Source organism: Microcebus murinus, chromosome 4 (genome assembly GCF_040939455.1).
Source record: "Microcebus murinus isolate Inina chromosome 4, M.murinus_Inina_mat1.0, whole genome shotgun sequence".
NCBI lineage: Eukaryota > Metazoa > Chordata > Mammalia > Primates > Cheirogaleidae > Microcebus > Microcebus murinus.
Genome location: NC_134107.1, coordinates 86,117,238 through 86,136,391, shown reverse-complemented (window position 1 = coordinate 86,136,391; position 19,154 = coordinate 86,117,238). Strand labels below are relative to the sequence as shown.

At 38.1% G+C, this 19,154-nt stretch overlaps 1 protein-coding gene and 1 pseudogene across 8 annotated transcripts in view; one reads left to right on the top strand and one right to left on the bottom strand.

The window, feature by feature from the left end:
* Window positions 1-10,422: 10,422 nt before the first annotated feature.
* Window positions 10,423-19,154, bottom strand: part of GRIA4 (glutamate ionotropic receptor AMPA type subunit 4) — a 357,595-nt gene continuing 348,863 nt past the window's right edge. For 4 of the 8 annotated variants that reach the window (XM_076002474.1, XM_012748748.3, XM_076002473.1 and 1 more), the window contains 2 exons: window positions 18,456-18,703; window positions 10,423-13,435 (listed from right to left, as the gene is read on the bottom strand). In XM_076002474.1, coding sequence (XP_075858589.1) covers window positions 18,458-18,703 — 246 coding nt within the window. In that variant the 3' untranslated portion in view covers window positions 10,423-13,435; window positions 18,456-18,457. The remainder of the gene's footprint in view (window positions 13,436-18,455; window positions 18,704-19,154) is intronic. The other 4 variants (XM_012748745.2, XM_012748747.3, XM_012748746.3 and 1 more) reach the window with 1 other exon arrangement.
* Window positions 18,075-18,173, top strand: LOC142870775 (uncharacterized; annotated as a pseudogene).

Below are 19,154 nucleotides of genomic sequence, written 5' to 3'. Positions count from 1 at the left end.
TTATCATAATATTGGTGTCATGTCTTTCAAAGTCTCCTTGGAGATCTTTTGAATAAAAATGTTAAAGTCAGCACCGATCTGTCCAGTTTATGACTCCTTCTTCTCTTGCCTGAAAACTAACCACAGGAGTGGGCCCTGGCAGTCAGGCCTGTGTTCTGTGACTCTGCCCATTTGGCTGGACTGTAAGTAGTTGGACCAGGAACGGTCATGGATGGGCTTTGGATTCTCTGAGATAACTGCACCATTCAGACGATTCTTTTTCCCACTGAACATGATCTGCATCCTGACCTGGATCTAATGTTGCTTTTGGTTATTTTGCAAATAAGTAGGATGACAAAGATTTTAATTTATGCATGCTCACTATAAACTCTGATACCCTCCTATGAGTCTGTTGTTGGGTTTAGAGTCTTCTTTCCTTCTATGCTATTTCCAGATTATTGTTTCTCCATTCTTTTTTTTTTTAGCATACTATGGGGGTACAAATATTTAGGTTATATACGTTGCCTTTGCCCTGCCCAAGTCAGAGCTTCAAGTGTGTCCATCCCCCAGACAATGTGCACCACACTCATTAGGTGTGAATATACTCATCCCTCCTGCCCCCTCCCACATGCCCAACACCCAATGAATGTTACTACTATAAATGCACATAAATGTTGATCAATTAATACCAATTTGCTGGTGAGTACATGTGGTGCTTGTTTGTCCATTCTTGTGATATCTCACTTAGTAGATCCACTCATGTATTGATGGGCACTTGAGTTGTTTCTACATCTTTGCAATGGTGAATTGTGGACATTCAAATGCAGATGTTTTTCCTTCATTCTTTCACAAAAAACCCTACACCTTTGAAGCTGGTACTTAACAGGCCAAAACCATCTTCCTCTTTTCATTACTCTTTCTGAACATACCTTATTCACTGAAAACTTTTCCCTAACTCATCTTCCTTTCTACCCTGATCATCCTAGGAACTTTTCAAGTAACTGGTGTCCAGACATAGAATCTATGAAAGCTTTGGCCACTTAATTCTATCTTCAACACCAGTTCTACCTCTTCTATTTCACCTCAGAAGCCTGTTCTTGTCCCATAGTATTATTCTGGGCCAAGACACCACTGCTTCTCCATAATGATGAATTTAAACACCAACTCAGTGTCTACAGTCTGTGATCCTCCCAGCTTGCAAGTGTTTTTCATCCTTAGGACTTGCTGTTCAATGACCTGTCCAATTTCTTCTATCATAACTATCCTTTCCCGGCTCAGATTCCATGACCACCATTTTACTCACATACCCAGGCAGATTGGTGCTGCTCTAGATTCACAGCTCCATCTGGGCTCTCAATACTGCCTGCCAATATTTGATTCTTTAGCCTCCCCTCACTTCCACACTCCAAAACTATAGTGTTGTGGGTTTAATTGGACCCCAAAAGATATGTTGAGGCCCTAAACACCAGATACTTGTGAAATAGTCTTTGCAGATATAATCAAGTTAAGATATCATACTGGATTAGCCATTGAGTGATGTCTCTCTAAGGAGAGGAAGATTTGGAGACAGGACACACACAAAGAAGGACATGTGAAGACAGAAACAGAGATTGGAGTGATACAGCTACAAGCTGCAAGGAATGCCCTTGCCAGTAACCACCAGGAGCTAGGAGAGAGACATGGACAGGTTTTCCTTCAGCCTCTAGAAGGAACTAACCCTTCTTTCTGGAGGGTAAGAATAGGCTGTCAGCCCTGTCTGAATTACCTAGAGGTTGCTGCTCTACTTGACTTTCCCAGTTTCAAGTGTGGGACAGACTCAGGCCACCTGTTCAGGTCATTCTCTAACTTCTAGGGTTACCAACACCTAGCACACTCCTGAGGTTGCTGGCAAATTTCCACTTCCAGTCCACAGAACTCCACAGACCTTCTCAGGATTTCCCACCTTCTGGAATCCACTCATGGGATTCTAGCTGTTCTCCAGTGGGCCACCCAGTTCTTGCCATGGGAACCCCAATAGAGGTAAAATTCTCACCACACCTAATTGCTTCCAGGTCTCAGCGGCCTCCAGACTAAATGAAGAAAGTAACATGGAATTGGGAGTGCAAGTGAAGGGAAGTACAGTAGGTCGCCTGAAGGCACAACATATTCACCACCTTGTTGCCAACAATAGGCTGGAAGTGGGTATTTTGAAATCTGTACTTTTAATGGCAGTGCTTTTTAATAGGGGTGTTCATGAATGAATTCCAGGTGTACTTGAGCCCTAGAGGTGATGATGAAGGTCCTCAAACTAGGAGTTGCCTCATTGGGGACGTCTCTCAAGGTTAAGTCCCATAGTCTCCACTGATTCACCTGCCACCTGCTGCTCTGCCAAGTGGTGTGTGTGTGTGAGACAAAGGAGGCTGGTTCCCTCAATAACTACTCAGGAGCCAACTGTAGAGTATCTCCCTATTCACTGTGGACAGGAAGCCTAAGAAGCTGCTGGAGGAGATGCCCAAGGATCATTGCACCTAGCCCATGGTCTTGCCATGGTGCACAAGGGAAGGAAATGGGGAGGGGAAAGGGAGGCTCTGCAAAGCATAGTTCTCAGCTTGCAGCAGCAAAGAATCTTTGTCCTTACACAAGTGCATCAGATTCTTCCATCCATTTGTGGTACATTTGCCCTTTAATGGCTTTCAAGCCAGCTTCTGGGTGACTGCTCCAATAAATGTGCATTCTTCAAAATAGAGAATCATCATTCATTTAAAATACTTGAGATGAGAAAGTTTGGTTGGATTCAAATCCATTCACATTTCATCAAGAACTTTCAACATTACATTCATTAACAAAAAGAAAGATGTATTATATCCTTTAAATATAATTTTAGCTGTTATAAAATTTTGAATGGTTGTAAAAATGGTTTAAGCTTTTTTTGTCGCCTACTTGTGCAAAAAGCATTCCCAGTTGATGTCATCTATCAAGAATTTGAAGAGATTCTCTCTTCTTTGTCTTGAATTGTGGATAGTCATTGAAGTATATGATCTGATTTTTAAAACAGTTATAGCTACAGAAGCTCAAATTTCTCAGTAAAGTTGTTTGGAAAATATTTTATTTGGAGTTATGGACAAATTTATTCAATAGTACTTTTTATTTTATTTCTTAACACAATTGTGTAATATAGAGAAAATGGAATTAAGTTTTTTCACCAAATCCCACATAGGTGCCTCTAAATCTTTTCCAGTTTATCTCAAGTGGGTTACTAAAATATTATGTGAAATATTATGATGTGAAAGACTGTTTTAGTGACAGTACCAACATGGTGTTGGTAATATTTGCCCATTCTACTTGTTAAAATACATATTAATAAATTGTATATATTTTTTCTAAACGTCCCCAAATGAGTGGAGTTACTGCCAGCTAAAGCCATGCTATTTTGTCTTGAAAGGAAGAGGAATCTGGAATCTTTTACTACTGTGACATACGTACTGGTAGCAGCAATGTGAAAAATTCTAATTTTACCAGGCATTTCTTTTTAATGTTTGGCATCCATACCCCCTTCCTGGGCTTCCTGATTTTCTTCTGGGAACAACTACATTTCCCATCTTCATAGTCCAAGTGGGCTTGCCTTGACTCCAAGCTCTAGGGGAAGTATATGATGGGTTCAAACCTATTTGTATATTCCATTCTCTGGAATTGGTTGATTCTAAGTGGCTGAGTTTTACTTCCCTCTGTGCACACGTGTGCTCATCAGTTAGTTCCAATTTAATAATGAGTACATATGGTGTTTGTTTTTCAAATCTTGAGATACTTCACTTAGGAGAATGATCTCCAATACCATCCAAATTATTGCAATTACTATACCTTGCTCATAGAAACAGAGAGCAGGATGGTGGTTACCAGAGGCTGGGAAGGGTAGCAGGGAGGGAGGAATAAAGGTGGTATGCTTAATGGGTGCAAAAATATAGTTAGATAGTTAGAGTGAACAATATTTGATAGCACAACCAAGTGACTATAACCAACAATAAGTTCCAGCATACTTTAAAATAACTAGAAGAGTGGAATTGGAATGTTCCTAATACAAAGAAATGATAAATACTTCAAGGTGATGGATATCCCAATTACCCTGATTTGATTAATTCACATTGTATCCCTATATCAAAACATCACATGTATCCTATAAAGATATACAACTATTATGTACCCATAATAATTAAAACTAAAAAAGAAAAAAAATTTTGATGTTTTACCTGAATTATTCTTGCCCACTTGTGTTACTGCCAATACAGCACCACTTCCTCTTTGCTGTACCAAATGTGAAACTGTTTGTATATCTCATCTCTCCTTGAAGGGATTTGTCCTTCTTTGGGATCCAATTTACTTGGTCACCATGTGCAATTCTATGATTTGTACAAAAAAGTTATAATTTTTTAGATGATTTCCCTTTTTTCTCATTAATGGAGCGAGAGTGACATTTTTTCCATCCTTTTATTTCTTAGACAAAAACAGAAGCCCAGGGCTATAGAGAAGAAATAAATTACAGTTTTGTTTATTGAGCTCCTGTTACCAGCTGCTGTGATGAGCAATTTATAAACATTTATTCTCAACTTCGCAACCATATCAAATGTTAGGTATTACTGCTTCCATTTTATGCATGAAACAACAGCCTTTTCCAGGGGCCAGAGAGTAAGTGCCAGAACAAGGATTCCCAGTTAGTTTTGTGTAACTCTAAAGCTCAAAATTTGTTCTTTCTACTACTCAGTGTTGCCTCTGGAACCAAAAAGTCTGGAGTGATAAACTGGAGACGTTCGTAAAATAATCATGGCACAGCGGTATAAGTGCTGTTATAGAGGTAAATGCAGGACCTAGCGAAATTTTAAAAAACGATCTCTGGACTGAGGGAATCAGGAACATGTACCTAAAGAAGTGATTTCTAGAATGCTTCTCCATGGGTGAGTAGGAATTAGGCAGAAAGGGAAAAATGATATATGCAATGCTTTGTGCCCACTCAGCTTCTTTTGAATAACTTCTTGTGTATCAATATATGCCACATTACACCTCTCTAAAGTGGTAGCCAGGATTCAGTTTCCCTGCCTCCCTTGTGACTACATCGTAGGCACGTGACCTCGCTTCACTGGGTAGACACTCCTGCCTGAGGTTTGAACTGGAAAGAGGCCATGCATGGAGCCCACTTCCTGAGAAGGTGACGACAGGGCATGCTGGGGAGGCACCCACTTTCAGAGGGAGTAGAAACACAAGTCCCGACAGCAGTGTCCCTTGTCCAGTGTCCTTTCTGCAAACTTTTTTTTTTAATTTTTTTTATAAAATTTATTTAATTTTCTTTTTTTTTTTTTTATTTGCTCCGAGTTAGATTATGCACTCTAGAAGATCTGCAAGCTTTGATATGTGTCCACTAGTAGTTGGACATGGCTCGGGGCCAGATTAATGATATAATTCGGGTATTGTTCTTGGCTACTTTGCCTTCAGGACGATTCTCTGTCTTTATCCCCAGGGAAACTACCTAGTAACCATTAAAAAATTCACAGTTTTGGCTGGGCGCAGTGGCTCACGCCTATAATCCTAGCACTCTGGGAGGCCAAGGCAGGCGGATTGCTTGAGGTCAAGAGTTCGAAACCAACCTGAGCAAGAGCAAGACCCTGTCTCTACTATAAATAGAAAGAAATTAATTAATTGGCCAACTAAAAATATATAGAGAAAAAAATTAGCCGGGCATGGCGGTGCATGCCTGTAGTCCCAGCTACTTGGGTTGAGTAGACTGAGGCAGGAGGATTGCTTGAGCCCAGGAGTTTGAGGTTGCTGTGAGCTAGGCTGACACCACTGCACTCAAGCCCGGGCAACAGAGTGAAACTCTGTCTCAGAAAAAAAAAATAAAATAAAATAAATAAATAAATAAATAAATTCGCATTTTGCTTAACTGAACTATTAATAGAGTGGATTCTTTTAATTATAGTTAGAAATCCCAACTAAAGAGGACAATACAGGTAGAAGAAATAATTGACAAAACTTAGAAGTGAAAGAAGGTGAAGTATTCTAGAAACTGGAGCTGTGAATAACTTGGCATTATTGGAATGGAAAGAAGGTGAGAGAAGATACTAGAGATGTTGACAGGCCTCACGTAATGGACAGAGAGTTATTTTCATCAGGAAGGTGACAGGATTATATTTGTGTTTTGGGAAAATCACTCTGGCATCCATGGAGAACATGGGCTAGAGGGGGTGTAAGTGAGGCAGAGGCCAGGGGACCCATTAGGAGACAGCTGAGGTAATAATAGCGAGAAGTTCTGAGTCCCTGAGTTAAGTCAGTCATAGAAGCTGAAGAGCATGGGACAGAGTGAGGAGAGATTAAAGATAAAGGAATTTAAGATGTTGATTGATTGGACATGAGAATGATGAGGAAAAGGGGTTCTAGAATGATTCTCATGTTTATGATTTGGGAAATTAGATGAACGGTAGTGCTGCTCACTGAAGCAGGAACACAAGAGGAGGTAGCAATGTAGACGAAAGATGAGGAGTTTGATGTGTTGTAACTGAGAAGTCAGAAAGATAACTATTAATTGAATACATGGGACTAAAATGGAAGATAGAGATTTCTTTGTTAATAATGTATACATGATTATAGAGGTCTTAATGATAGTGATATCAAACACTTAGAATATTGCTGTGAGAAGAGAAGGGGACAAAAAATACAGCCCTGGGTAATGTCAACATGTAAGGTTTGGTTGGGAGAAGCAGGAACATAAAAGTAGACTAGGAGGGAATAAACAGAGAATTAGGGGAAAACAATGGTATTATCCATGCCAATATATGAAGAGATCAATTGATTTAGTTCCATATTGAAAATGTATATTTAACATGGCTACAAGATGTTTATTGGTGAGCTTGGGTAGAACATCTTGCTGAAGTGGTGGAGCCAAACAGAGGGGTGTAATAACGTGTTAAAGGCCACCCTTTTCAGTGACTAGGGTGTGAATGGAAGGAGAGAAGTGGGTCATCATTTGGAGGAAGAGGAGAAGGTAAATGATCATAAGGTCTGCTACATGTCCTTTGGGTGAGTGATTTAAATAGTATGGAGACAAAGACCAAAGGGGAGTCAAGGAATTGCAGGGCTAGGGGCTAAACGAAGCATATGTACTGACCCAGAAGCTGTTCGGGATGATAATAGAACTTGGGGTGCACAGGAAGAATGAGTCAAATGCCAAAGTCGCTGATGAATGTGGGGCAATGACAGAGAACTCAGCAGACAGAATGGACAAGTACCTGGTGCCTTTTGACAGTATGGTTAGATGACGAGGAGGAATCTTTATGCATGAGGGTGGAGGTGTAATTGTAAGGATAGCTGTTCCTTTTCCTTCTAGGTTTGTGGTACAGGGAGTGAGTGCTGTTATCAGGAGATTGCACAGTGCTCAGGGAGAAGTTGGGGATGATGGACGTGTGCTCACTTTGTGTGGAGGGCACTGGGGAGAATGGTGTCAAGGTCGGGAAGGAGGTAAGTGTGGAAAGATGAAGGGGAAGAAGGGACGGAAGAGCAGAGAAATGGTATTGGGAGGAGAGTGTGGACAACACAGAGAGAGATTATTGGGATGGTTTTGATGTGAGGCTGTGGCCAAGGATAACATGGACATAGATCTACCAGGTTTCAAGTAAAACTTAAAGTGTCACCACTCCTGTGCAGTTCCCAAAGATCCTGATGCCATCTACTCTGATGGTCTTGGAAGCTGAATGATGCTGGCAGACTTGTGCTTAGATTTAAAACCAGAACACTGGGGGGAAGTATGGCTCTGAGAAAATCTCAGGCAGATGGGGTTAATTAGTGCAATATTTTAGAAGTTTGAAGCAGCATCAGTTTTAAGTGACCAAAGGTAAAACTCTAGATGGAGGCCGGGCGTGGTGGCTCACACCTGTAATCCTAGCACTCTGGGAGGCCAAGGCGGGCGGGTTGATCGAGGTCAGGAGTTCGAAACCAGCCTGAGCAACAGCGAGACCCCGTCTCTACTATAAATAGAAAGAAATTAATTGGCCAACTAATATATATAGAAAAAATTAGCCGGGCATGGTGGTGCATGCCTGTAGTCCCAGCTACTTGGGAGGCTGAGGCAGTAGGATTGCTTGAGCCCAGGAGTTTGAGGTTGCTGTGAGCTAGGCTGACGCCACAGCACTCACTCTAGCCTGGGCAACAAAGCAAGACTGTGTCTCAAAAAAACAAAACAAAAAAAAAAAACTCTAGATGGAGCCAGCTATGAACTAAATTGTTCCAAATCCCTTCTTCGTTAAAAAATGTTGATAGGATTCACGTTTATGTTGGGAAACCCTCTCCGAGGAACTGGTAGAAATTATTATATAGGAAATTGATCACATACTTCTTTAGGATGTCTTTACTCATTCATTTCTTTATTTGCTTAGTCAAATAGTTCACTCAATCATTTATTGAAACATCGATTGCCTACAACTATAGACTACCCAAATTCACAAATAACTTTCTACAGACACAGTTTTAAGCCATTACCAAATGTTTAGGAACTTTAGAGTGTTGGTCAAATATACAAACTCTGAGGAGGAAATCAAAATAATCTGCTACTTAAACAGGCTCTCTTTGTACTTGAGATCACAGGATTACAAAGCATCTAAGTAACTAACCCCTTCACTCAAGCCATGTACTAGACATTGAATTTAACAAAATATTTTTTAAATGATCTTATATAGTTCCCTATGTTTTATGCTTCCTGTGGTGTTTGTGACACTTTCCAGTCAGTGCAGGTGGCCAAAAAACAGGTCTTTACCCAGTCTGGAGGTTTGCTCAACCTACCACCTGCTTCAGACCCAGAAAAATTGACTGAACCTTTCTCCTTTGCCATTTGGAAAGACAAATCTCAGTCTATATTTCCATACACCTTAGTGGGAGGGAGACATATTATTAGCGTTATTCCTGGCCTAGCATCCACTGAAACATGGAACTTAGAATTTTCTCCTTGATTCTCTCCCTCAAGGCACCCACAAATACCAGTTCACAGCATGCAGGAAAACTGACACTGGAAATGTGCAGGTTATAGGAAGAAAGTACAGCAAACATCACACACAGACAATGTAAAAATCATTGAGAGAAGATACTAGAGATATTGACATCTCTAGTATCATAATCAAATATTTCTGTTCTCATAAGTCCTTTTAATCACCCAGAGGAATCCTGTTGGCCTATTACCTAGCTTTCTGATTTCTTAATATCTTCTTTCCCTTTATCTTTTATTTCTCTTTATCATTCTTTTGTCCACTTTTTCCCTTGAAGAAATAAAATCAAAGCAAAATAAACAAATAGATTTTTCTTATTTCATAGACAGCAATTTAGTTCTGTTATTTGAAATATGATTTCCAAGTCTCATATTTTGCTCTTTATAACTTATCAAAACCTTTTCTTAAAGAAGAAAAGTTCTCTTTGGTAAAGACTACTGGTACTAGTAGAATATATATATACACTATATATATATATTACCTATTACATTTCCATTTTGTTTTACAAAAGCTAAGTACTCTAGCATGTTGAAAGCTTGTTATGACTGTGTATGAAAAGGCACAAGGCACAGTTTCCATGTAGCATCATGTTAATAAGCATAAGGTGGATGAATCTGTGGAATTCCAGTTTGTCTTTTCATAAACTCTCCTGGATGTCACTTTTTTATTTAGTTCTTATTCCTGTTACTACTACATCCTTGGTGTTACAAATTGGGATATTCTGTTCTCTTGAAAAATTATTTGAATATTTTTCATGGATACTGGCAATATATAAAGTTGTGTTTATGCATTGACAAATATATGTTGAACATATACTATGTGCTATTCCTTAGGGAAATGGAATGAGTTGATAGTCTACAGACTGGGAGACCAAGGAGCATGCAACTCAGATGCAGTAGCCTGAAAAAAATGCATTTTTGCAGTGAGTAGTTATTGAATTGAATGTGGCAAAGTGGTTCTCTTGAGGGCTCTTTAGATATTTCAAATGTGATCACTGCATCCTTTAAGTAGCTGATGTGGCTTCAAAGCTGGCCACATGGTCCTGACATGTTCAGGACCACTAGATAGTGATCTTGCTTGTGTGGTTAACTGAGTTCTTCACTTTGTGGAACTTTGTTTTCACTTAAACATCAAGGTTTTAAAATTGCATTTCCTACTTTTGTAGCATGCCGTAAGACTGGAATCCAGAGGCTTATCTCTTTTTACTGATGTCAAACTTAAACTTTTGTTTTTGGCAAAATTATTCTTTATTATAAGAAGTATAACTCCCTAACTTTACATCAAGAATGCATTCCAAGACTTGAATGAAAGGTATCTTTAGGATACCTTGGCTAAAAACCAAACCAAAACCCTGACCTGGGTTATTTAGTTTTCTTACAATAAATTCTGTACCCAAACAACTTATTCCATAGCTAGGTATAATTACATGGACTACAGATTTATCCGATCAGAAAATTTATCAGATCATCTTTTTTTCAGTTTCTTTTTAACCATACCTTCCAATGACATAGGCAATGCCATGATATCAGCCAACCTCAGCCTTTGTTTTGACAGATGCTTCTCGACTTACACTGGTGTTACATCCTGATCTATCAGACATGACAGATCAGGCTATAGCTTGGCCTAGCCTATCTTATATGTGTTCAGAACACTTACATTAGCCTCTAGTTGGGCAAAATCATCTGACACAAGCCTATTTTATAATAAAGTGTTGACTATCTCATGTAACTTATTGAATACCATACTGAATGCATATCACTTTTGCACCATCATAAAGTCAAATTAATCATTAAGTCAAACCATCATAAATCGAGGAACATCATCTGTGTTTAACAGATACCCTAGGGACTGTTAACAAGGAAAAATGTTGTCTTTCTGCTTTCACTTAATTAAATTAATTCAATTCACTTCACTCATTCATTCAACAAATATTTATTAAGCACCTACAATATGCCAGGCACTGTGCTGGGTGCTGGGGATACAACTGTGAACAAAATAGACACAGTCCCTGCCCTCAAGGAGCTTACAGTCTAGTAGTTATGCAGACAAGAAGTACACAGGCAATTACAACGCAGTATGGTAAGTGCCGTGACAGGGAAAAACATTAAGAAGGGCACCTAACTCGGGTTCATAGACAGGGGGTGGTGGAGAGTCATGGAAGTCTTTTCAGGGCAAGTAAAATTCCATTTGAATGTTGAAGGATGAGTACAAGTTAGTCAGGGAAAGAGGAGACAGGGAAGAGTTGTGGACTGAGGGACTAGTATATGCAGTGTTCCATGTGCTGCTTTGGAGGTTCGTTTGCTGGCGGGAGAAGTCGGATAGGAGCGGGAGAAGTCCTGGAGCAAATAGGCAAGGGCCGGGTCATGAAGGGACTCATTTGCTCTGCTCAAGATTTGGAATTTTTCCTGAGAGAACAGTGTGGGGGGTGTGTGTGTGTGAATATGTGGGTGTGTATATCAGATTTACACTTTTAAAGATCGTTCTTACTGCCCCACAGAGATTGAGTGGCACACGGGGGTCTTGAGAGTTGAGGGAAGGAGATCAATCCTTCACCTTTTCCAACTTTATTTTCCACACTGTCACGCCCTGTGCTCTCACCAGCCCACCTAGTTGTACACATACGTTTCTTAAATAAGCCATCGGCATGCAAGACTTTGGGCCACTGCTCATGCAGAAGGCTCTTAACACCACTTCCTCCTGTTAAAACTCAACTCATCCTTCAAGACCAGACTTTTGAAATCATCCTAACTTGTGCTTTCTGCCAAGATCTCTAAGTACGTGATTTCTATCCGTATTAGAGTACTTATTATTTCAAATAAGCTGAACCTTCTTTTGAATCATGTTAATTGAATTCATATATAACATAAGGTAATTTTTATAAATAAACATGAGTGTCTTTGCAATTTTCAGTTGAAAATAAGGACTACTTCTTCATTTACTGTCTACCCCAAACTATTATTAGTGCCTTCAAATGATTTCAATGGAACAACAGGAATGAGGGGAGAAGACCAAGAGACACATAATTTTATGCAGCAAAATACAGTCAAGTAAAATTTCAGTACACGATTACAGGGTAGGTTGCTGTTAGGACAATGATTCATTCCCCTACTCCAAGACTTTGTCTTTGACAATTTTGAATCTGCTAATGAGTCAAAGATCTGAAAAAGAGGGATAGCTTAGTATGCAAAAATAATAAAGGCTATAGCTACATTTTCCAATATGGCCCACCACTTGAATTTCTCAAAGAACTTTTTATAATGATAAGAAAAAAACCTTTAAGCTCTGTAGATACTGTAAGAACATTTGTTGTTTTATTCTTTTTTGGTGGGTACAAAAGCCACAATTTTGTACACGGAACAAGATTATAAATAATATCGATAACATGAGCGACCCATAGTCTCTTTTGAGTCTACATTGCAGACTGGTGATTTAACATTAATGTTTCCTTCCTTTTGTTTCTCTTCCTGGTAGTGAGACAAATGCAATCTGTGAACCGACTCATGTGACAGAGTGAAGGTTACAGCAAACAAGAAGATGACCAACACCTTTTATAAAAAAAAGTCTCTAAAGTTTATTACAGTGATGGCATTTTATATCAATTATTGCAATGTATTGTTCCCTAAGATGGTTAGAAAAAAGAATCGTGTTGTCCTCTACTGAATTTACGTCAGTTAAAAAGCAAGCATGTTTCAGTATTTGTTTTCTCCAAAGTAAGTGTAAATACTTCCTTTAAATTTTTTGTTTTTTTCTTTTCACAGGATTTACATGTTTGTTTATTATTTTCTTATCACAGTTGAGTGATTTGTTTTCTCAGCTGGGTATTCTTCCGTTGACTATATGGGTGTCCTGGAGACACAGGTTAGCATGTTCACCGACTTTTCTAGAACTAGTTTATCCTTTCCGGGTGAAGACGAAGGCCTTTCTTGAGCAAGAAGAAACTTCACAGTTGGATGCGCTAACTCGCAAGTCTGATTAGTTTTTTAAGTCCACTCGAGTGAAATCTGTTGCTGTTAATACACCCATCCCAGCTCCCCCACCCACCCACCCACCCACTCCCAGAAAAAAAAAACAAAACACCTAAATTGTGAGTTTTCCTGATAGAAAATCTGAGTTTGGGTTTCCGAGCTGAGCTCATGCACACAGTCGCCGCCGCCGCCGCCGCCGTCCGGACGCGCCTCCCGCTCTCAGCCAAAGGGTGGGGCCGCCAGCCCCGCGCCGGGCCTGTCCCCTCGGGGCTGCGCTCCCGTCAGTCACCAACGCAGTTTAATTAAGGCACTCAATTATTTTTTTGGTTTTTATGGTAGGTCCGATGCAATGACAGCCAATCCTGAACTTTGTCTGATTGCAGTTCCAGCGTGCACAGCCTTGGGGCAGTCGGGCGTCAGGACGCGGCCGTTTTCTCCCACGCTCCCGGTGATGGATAACCTGGCTTTGTTTCTTATGGCTTCAGAAAAGGTCAGCTGGGGTGCATGGAAAGGAAACAGAAAAGAATGCGCAGTGTTACCATATTTCTGTTTCTTTCGATGGAATATGGCACAACAAACACCGAAATGTCAATAATTAGACATCTGCATTTTTTTTTTTTCCCCTCCACATATTCTTTTGGTCATAGGAAAACTGCTTATCCTGGGGAAAGCAAAGCTCAGCTACACCGAGGAATGAATCAGGCTAGAGTTTGTGTTAAGAACTAATTCTAAAATTGTAATACTTGAGGTGCTGTTTTAGCAAATCTGGGCAGGAAACATCTTTTGACTTGCTGCACTCTCTACCCTGAACTTAAAAGCTCCTTTGTGTTTGATACCATTCTTTAAATCATATATATATATATTTTAGAAAATGTCTTCTTTACAAGTGCAAGGATTAGACCCTTAAAATTGTGGTAAATTGCCTAAACGAACTAAATGTATATAGACCACTCATGACAGATCTTCCTGTTTTCATAACACAGACCTACCCACAGACGCTTCCATTCATTCACACCAGTTATAGACATGACCCAGAACAGCACAGTTAGTGACATGTGGTTCATGCTATGTCTATTATGGAAGGTAAAGTTGGTATTTTAAGAATTGTGTTTAAAGGGTGCACTGAAAGGGGGCATTTTTTTAAAGCCTACTGAATGGTCATCAGTAAGGAATACTGAGGTTGTGGGATCAGGTCTCTGGAATCATCCAATTCCTGTTCTCTGTCATATTAGATAGCAGATAATAATATTACACACTGGAGAAACAGCGTTGTTATGTGAGTCTAATTACTGTTCATTCATTGCTTTTAAATTCTTTCTAGTAGCTGAGTTCTAACACTAATTCAAGTGGGTGGAACATAAGGTAAAGGAAATATTTTCTTAATTTGTTATGATTTTAGTTCATAACTCTCGTGCAGCTTATAATGTATCTTAATTCCCTGTTGTGAATTTATGTTTGTCTAATTCTTTAGGAAATCCCATCCCTGTATTTATTGTGCCTTGGAAATTAAATGTCAGAATAATTATATATTAAATAATGAAATTAATATTGGATAAAAATTGTTAGAGTAATAATGTTTAGCAATCAGTTACCTTGATAAATTCAGAAAGTTGAAGTCAAATTGCTAGTAATGACATATCTATGATAAAAACCAAGGTCAATCTCATAGTTCTGTTTTAGGAAACAGCCTCAAAAATTAATGCTTATCTTCATAATCAGAACTCAAGGTACGGTCTTTACAGAAAGATTGACAGCTTTTACATTTATAAATCATTGACATATAATAGTATCTTAAGGAAAAACAACAGTTCTACCTGATTATCTTCTATTAGTCCCTTGCAATCAAAGTTCTTCTGACTTTTATTTGGCACACAATAGACACTTAGTAAGTATTTGTTGAGTGGATGAATGTCCATATATGGGAAGATACTTTTTTTCTTCCTTGTAAATGAAACTGACAGGATAAAATTCCAAATGAAGCATTTGTCAAATCCTGCAGAACTGTACACTAAAAAGGATGAATTTTACTGTGTATAAATTGTCCCTTAAAAAATTCTAAATGAATATATTGCATGCTATTTTAAATTGAACAGAAGCTGAATTTCAATACACCAATGAAGAAGTTAGAAATGAAACAACTCAATTGAATTCAAACATTTGAGAGGATCCCTTAATCCAAGACCTCATTCATATGGGAGAATATCCCCAGGGAACTAAAAGGGGACATGGCTGTAATAGTCTTGCTTTGTGAAGTGATACTTCTCAGAGATTATGCCATTAGAAATGAATATTTTCCTACTCAGTATCAGAATGTGCATGCTTTGGGGTATGCGTATAACAAGAAGCATTAGCAAAGTAGTGCTATTTATATCAAGCAATCTAACAACAAAATGTTTTATTTAAGAGACATAAACCAGGACTTGATATCAAGTTGCTGAATCACTTTCTAGCATAATCCTGGTTTTCAATTTTTTTGTGTTTTATATGGATTTCTTTTTAGGTAAGAACTCTGTAGTGGGTACCTAGCTGTATGAAACATTCCAGTTATAGCATTAGACTTTTCCATGAGCTTCTAGAGAAAAAAAGTTTTGGTCAGTTTGGGCAGTTTAGATTAGTTAGATTAATTCAAATGCTGAGGAAAGCAAGAAAGATGACTATCCATGAGTCTAATTCAAGCCAACATATCAGCCTGTCTTAAACACTGGGAAGCTTCGGAGTCCCAAGACCACTCAGGGGCTTGTAGAATAGAGGACTTGGGAAAGGTAGTTCCAGAGAATTCACAGCTGTCTACTACTCCTCACTCAGTTTAAACAAAGCCAAGGCCAAAGTCTGAATATGTTTCTTCAGATTCCGGTTCAACATTTAATATTAAGTAGCTGATCATTTTCAAAAATCTAGTATAGCTTTGTTTTAATTTTTTTGAAGAGCAAATACTAAAATACAATTAATAAAAGCATTGTGATTTTTGGAAAGCATTTTCAGAAGGATTTGGCCATAAAATCTATTTTTGTCTTTTCTTTTCTTGATTGTATTTGTGAGGAAAGGAAAACTTGCAAAGCTTAAACAATTCCATGTACTCTCAAATAACCTCTCCTCTTATAGATCAATGCAACTGAATGTATTAGTTTAATAAATCCTTGACAACTACTCATTTTCTCTTTAAATCTGTTCTAGTATTTTAATTTCCTTTATTTATACCTTCTGCTTCTTGCATAAAATGCCATTCCTTTTCATCTTGTTGTGAACCTTTGTGGCTCCTAAGCTGGAAATCTTCTTATAATTTTACATATGGTCTGTGTTTGGTTGGATTGTTGTGGCTAATGGCTGTTACTTTAATTGTTTGTCTATGTTCCTTTGAGAGATGATCACTTTTAACTAGATAGTCTACCTTGGATTGAAGGTTTCAGGTTTTGTTTTTGGGATCCTGGGACAATATCATCTAAATTACCAACCATTTGCATCATCATGGTCAAAAGAATTTTTGAAAGTTTTCCTCTAATTTGAGAATAAAACAAAACCTGCTTATTCTTAAGTCTTCTCTACAGCACAGATCATTTAATACCCTGAATGCCATTGTCCTTCAAAAAGTCAGATGGACTTTTTTGAAAGTCAATGCTTTCTTTTTGTCTGAAATCTGTTTTCTCCAAATATATTATTACAGGTAAATAGTATATATATAACCTGGAAATTCATATCTCTTCTTAATAACTTCCTGGAATTTTGTAATGAACTAACATACATGAGTATTTCTTTCTAAAATTTTTCTACACTCTTTTTCTTTTCTTTACTTTCCTACTCTTGGACCTTTGCTGATGGTTGAAGTGCCTTTGTTATGCCAAAGAAAAGTCAGTTTTAATGAACTGGTAACAGAACTTTTTAAAGACATCTTATAAACTTCATCTCAGAATGCAGTCCAAATAATTGGCTCTGAAAGCTGGTCAGATTTGTTTTTGTCAGCCTGGGAAAATCATTCCACAACTCTGTAAACATTAAGATGAAAGCACTACCCTAATGGCCAAGATACTTTGGCATTATCCTAATTTGTTGTTTTGCTATGAAAAGGCATGGTCAAAATGTTTTGATCTGAGTGCACTGAGGGTTTAGTTCTTAATTCTTTTTCACAAAATCAGTAAAGAACCATTTTTGGGATAAACTATGTGCAATTGTTCTCAGTCATTGATTGCTACATTATGGATAAAAGCAATTAAACCTTGATAAAAAGGGATGGCTTTTGTTCTTTGTTTTAAGATACTCACAGATACTTTAATAACTTTTATATAAATAAATGCAAAAATCAATCATGTTTACCTGGCATATAACTTCAGATATACCTCTTATTAAAATCATATGAGGTTTTTGACTCTAGGGTACATCATGCACCTGATGTCTTTTATAGGTTCAAAGACTCATTTATCATTGTAATCAGACTGAGCAGCCTATTCAGTGGCTATTATGTATAATTTTAGAAAATGGGTTTTAGAGACCTGATTTTAGGAAAAGCCATAACAAATCCTTTCAGATCTTATTTTAAAGCCACTTTCAATCATTAGAGCAAAGAAGAAGTGGACATTTAGATTTTTCAAAAAATGATCTCCATCTCCTGTATTTCAGTGAATGCTTACTTATGATTTTTTGTTGTGATACCATGAGAGGATCTAAATAAGTGGGGCTGATCTGGCTTGCTTAAAAGCAGTTGAAATGAAAAAAAAAAGTTCATAATAATTCACTGAAATTTTCATCTTTTACTACATTTCTCTCATAGGACACAAATACTGCTGACATCTTTGATGGAGGGGCTGCTGTATTGCCTAAAATGCCTATTTACCTTAGTGATACTCTGAGTATAAAAGTATGATTTTTTTCTAATAAATGTGAATTGTAGTCAAAATTCTGATGACCACTCTTCCTTAAAGGTCTGGCTCAAGGACCACTATCAAATGAACAAAAACTGGGGTTTCACACTTTGAAAATATAGAATGATGGCTAGTATAAAACAAATTAGGGTAGGAGCCCAAATTCATTAAACACATACAATGTGCCTTGGAGCTTTGACACGTATTATTTCTCAGAAAACAATGTGATTTGATCAAAAATAGGCAACTGTCTAGATTCTGATCATTCGAAATGGATTTTTGTGCTCATTTTGTTAGCACCTATCCTAAAATTAGATCGTTACAGAGAAGATTTGCCTGGTCTGTGTGCAAGGAAGCCCAGATCTCATTTCCAATTTTTTTCCCCCCAAATTTCAGGTAGAATATACTGTTTAAATCATTTCTCAGAGAAATTCTGGTTTGTTTTTGTCTTTCTGACCCTTGCAATGCAGATATCTATTGGCAACATAAAGGTTCAAACAGTACGTCTGCAGCCAAAGAAAACTGAACCACTTTGCACCGAAGTTTTTCAAAAATAGAAAGCTCTAATTAGAAGCAAGCAATACCACCACTGGACAGACAGGCCACAACACCGCGTTCACAGGATGCATCCCCCACTCACTGGAGTAGGCCCTAAGTCCTACCCCTAAATTTTAATACTTTCGGTTCCATATACGTTGTAACCTTCTCTATAGGTTGCTAAATTCTGGGTATTCTGCGAGGAAGTTGGGTTAAAAGTCTGTGCACTCTTTGCCACCTTCATTCTCTTCGCTTCTGCCCTGGACTTGTAACAGAACTCTATCAAAGCCACCAGCATTGCCAAGCCCAAGCCGCCAACCAGAATGTAGAAGACGCCTGCTACGTTGCTCAGGCTCAAGGCACTCGTCTTGTCCTAGGGGGATAAAGACACTTCAGTTAACTGCAGAAATGTCACATCCCAAAAGTTAAAAGAACACATGAAATTCAAAATGCCAATTAAAGTAGATGCTTAATTTAATCTGAAATTATTTACAAATATAAGTCACTGATACAGGTTTGGGGATTTAAAATATAAAGCTCATAGCTCTCGGGAGAAGTGAAATTATGATGATCACTAATAAATTGTATGTAATTACATTCAATAAAATCTGTAACATTTTATCATTATTAAATATGCAATGAAAACCAATATACTTAGCCATATATAAGCATTTATATATTTACATAGGGTGGCAGAAGTGGGCTTATTAATGTTCAATTTGAAAATGACATGTTTAAAATCCATTTACATGGGAAAGGGGACCTCATTTTGGCTTTGCTTTCATTAAAACATACTTTTAATGTTTGAGATTTCTCTTGAATAA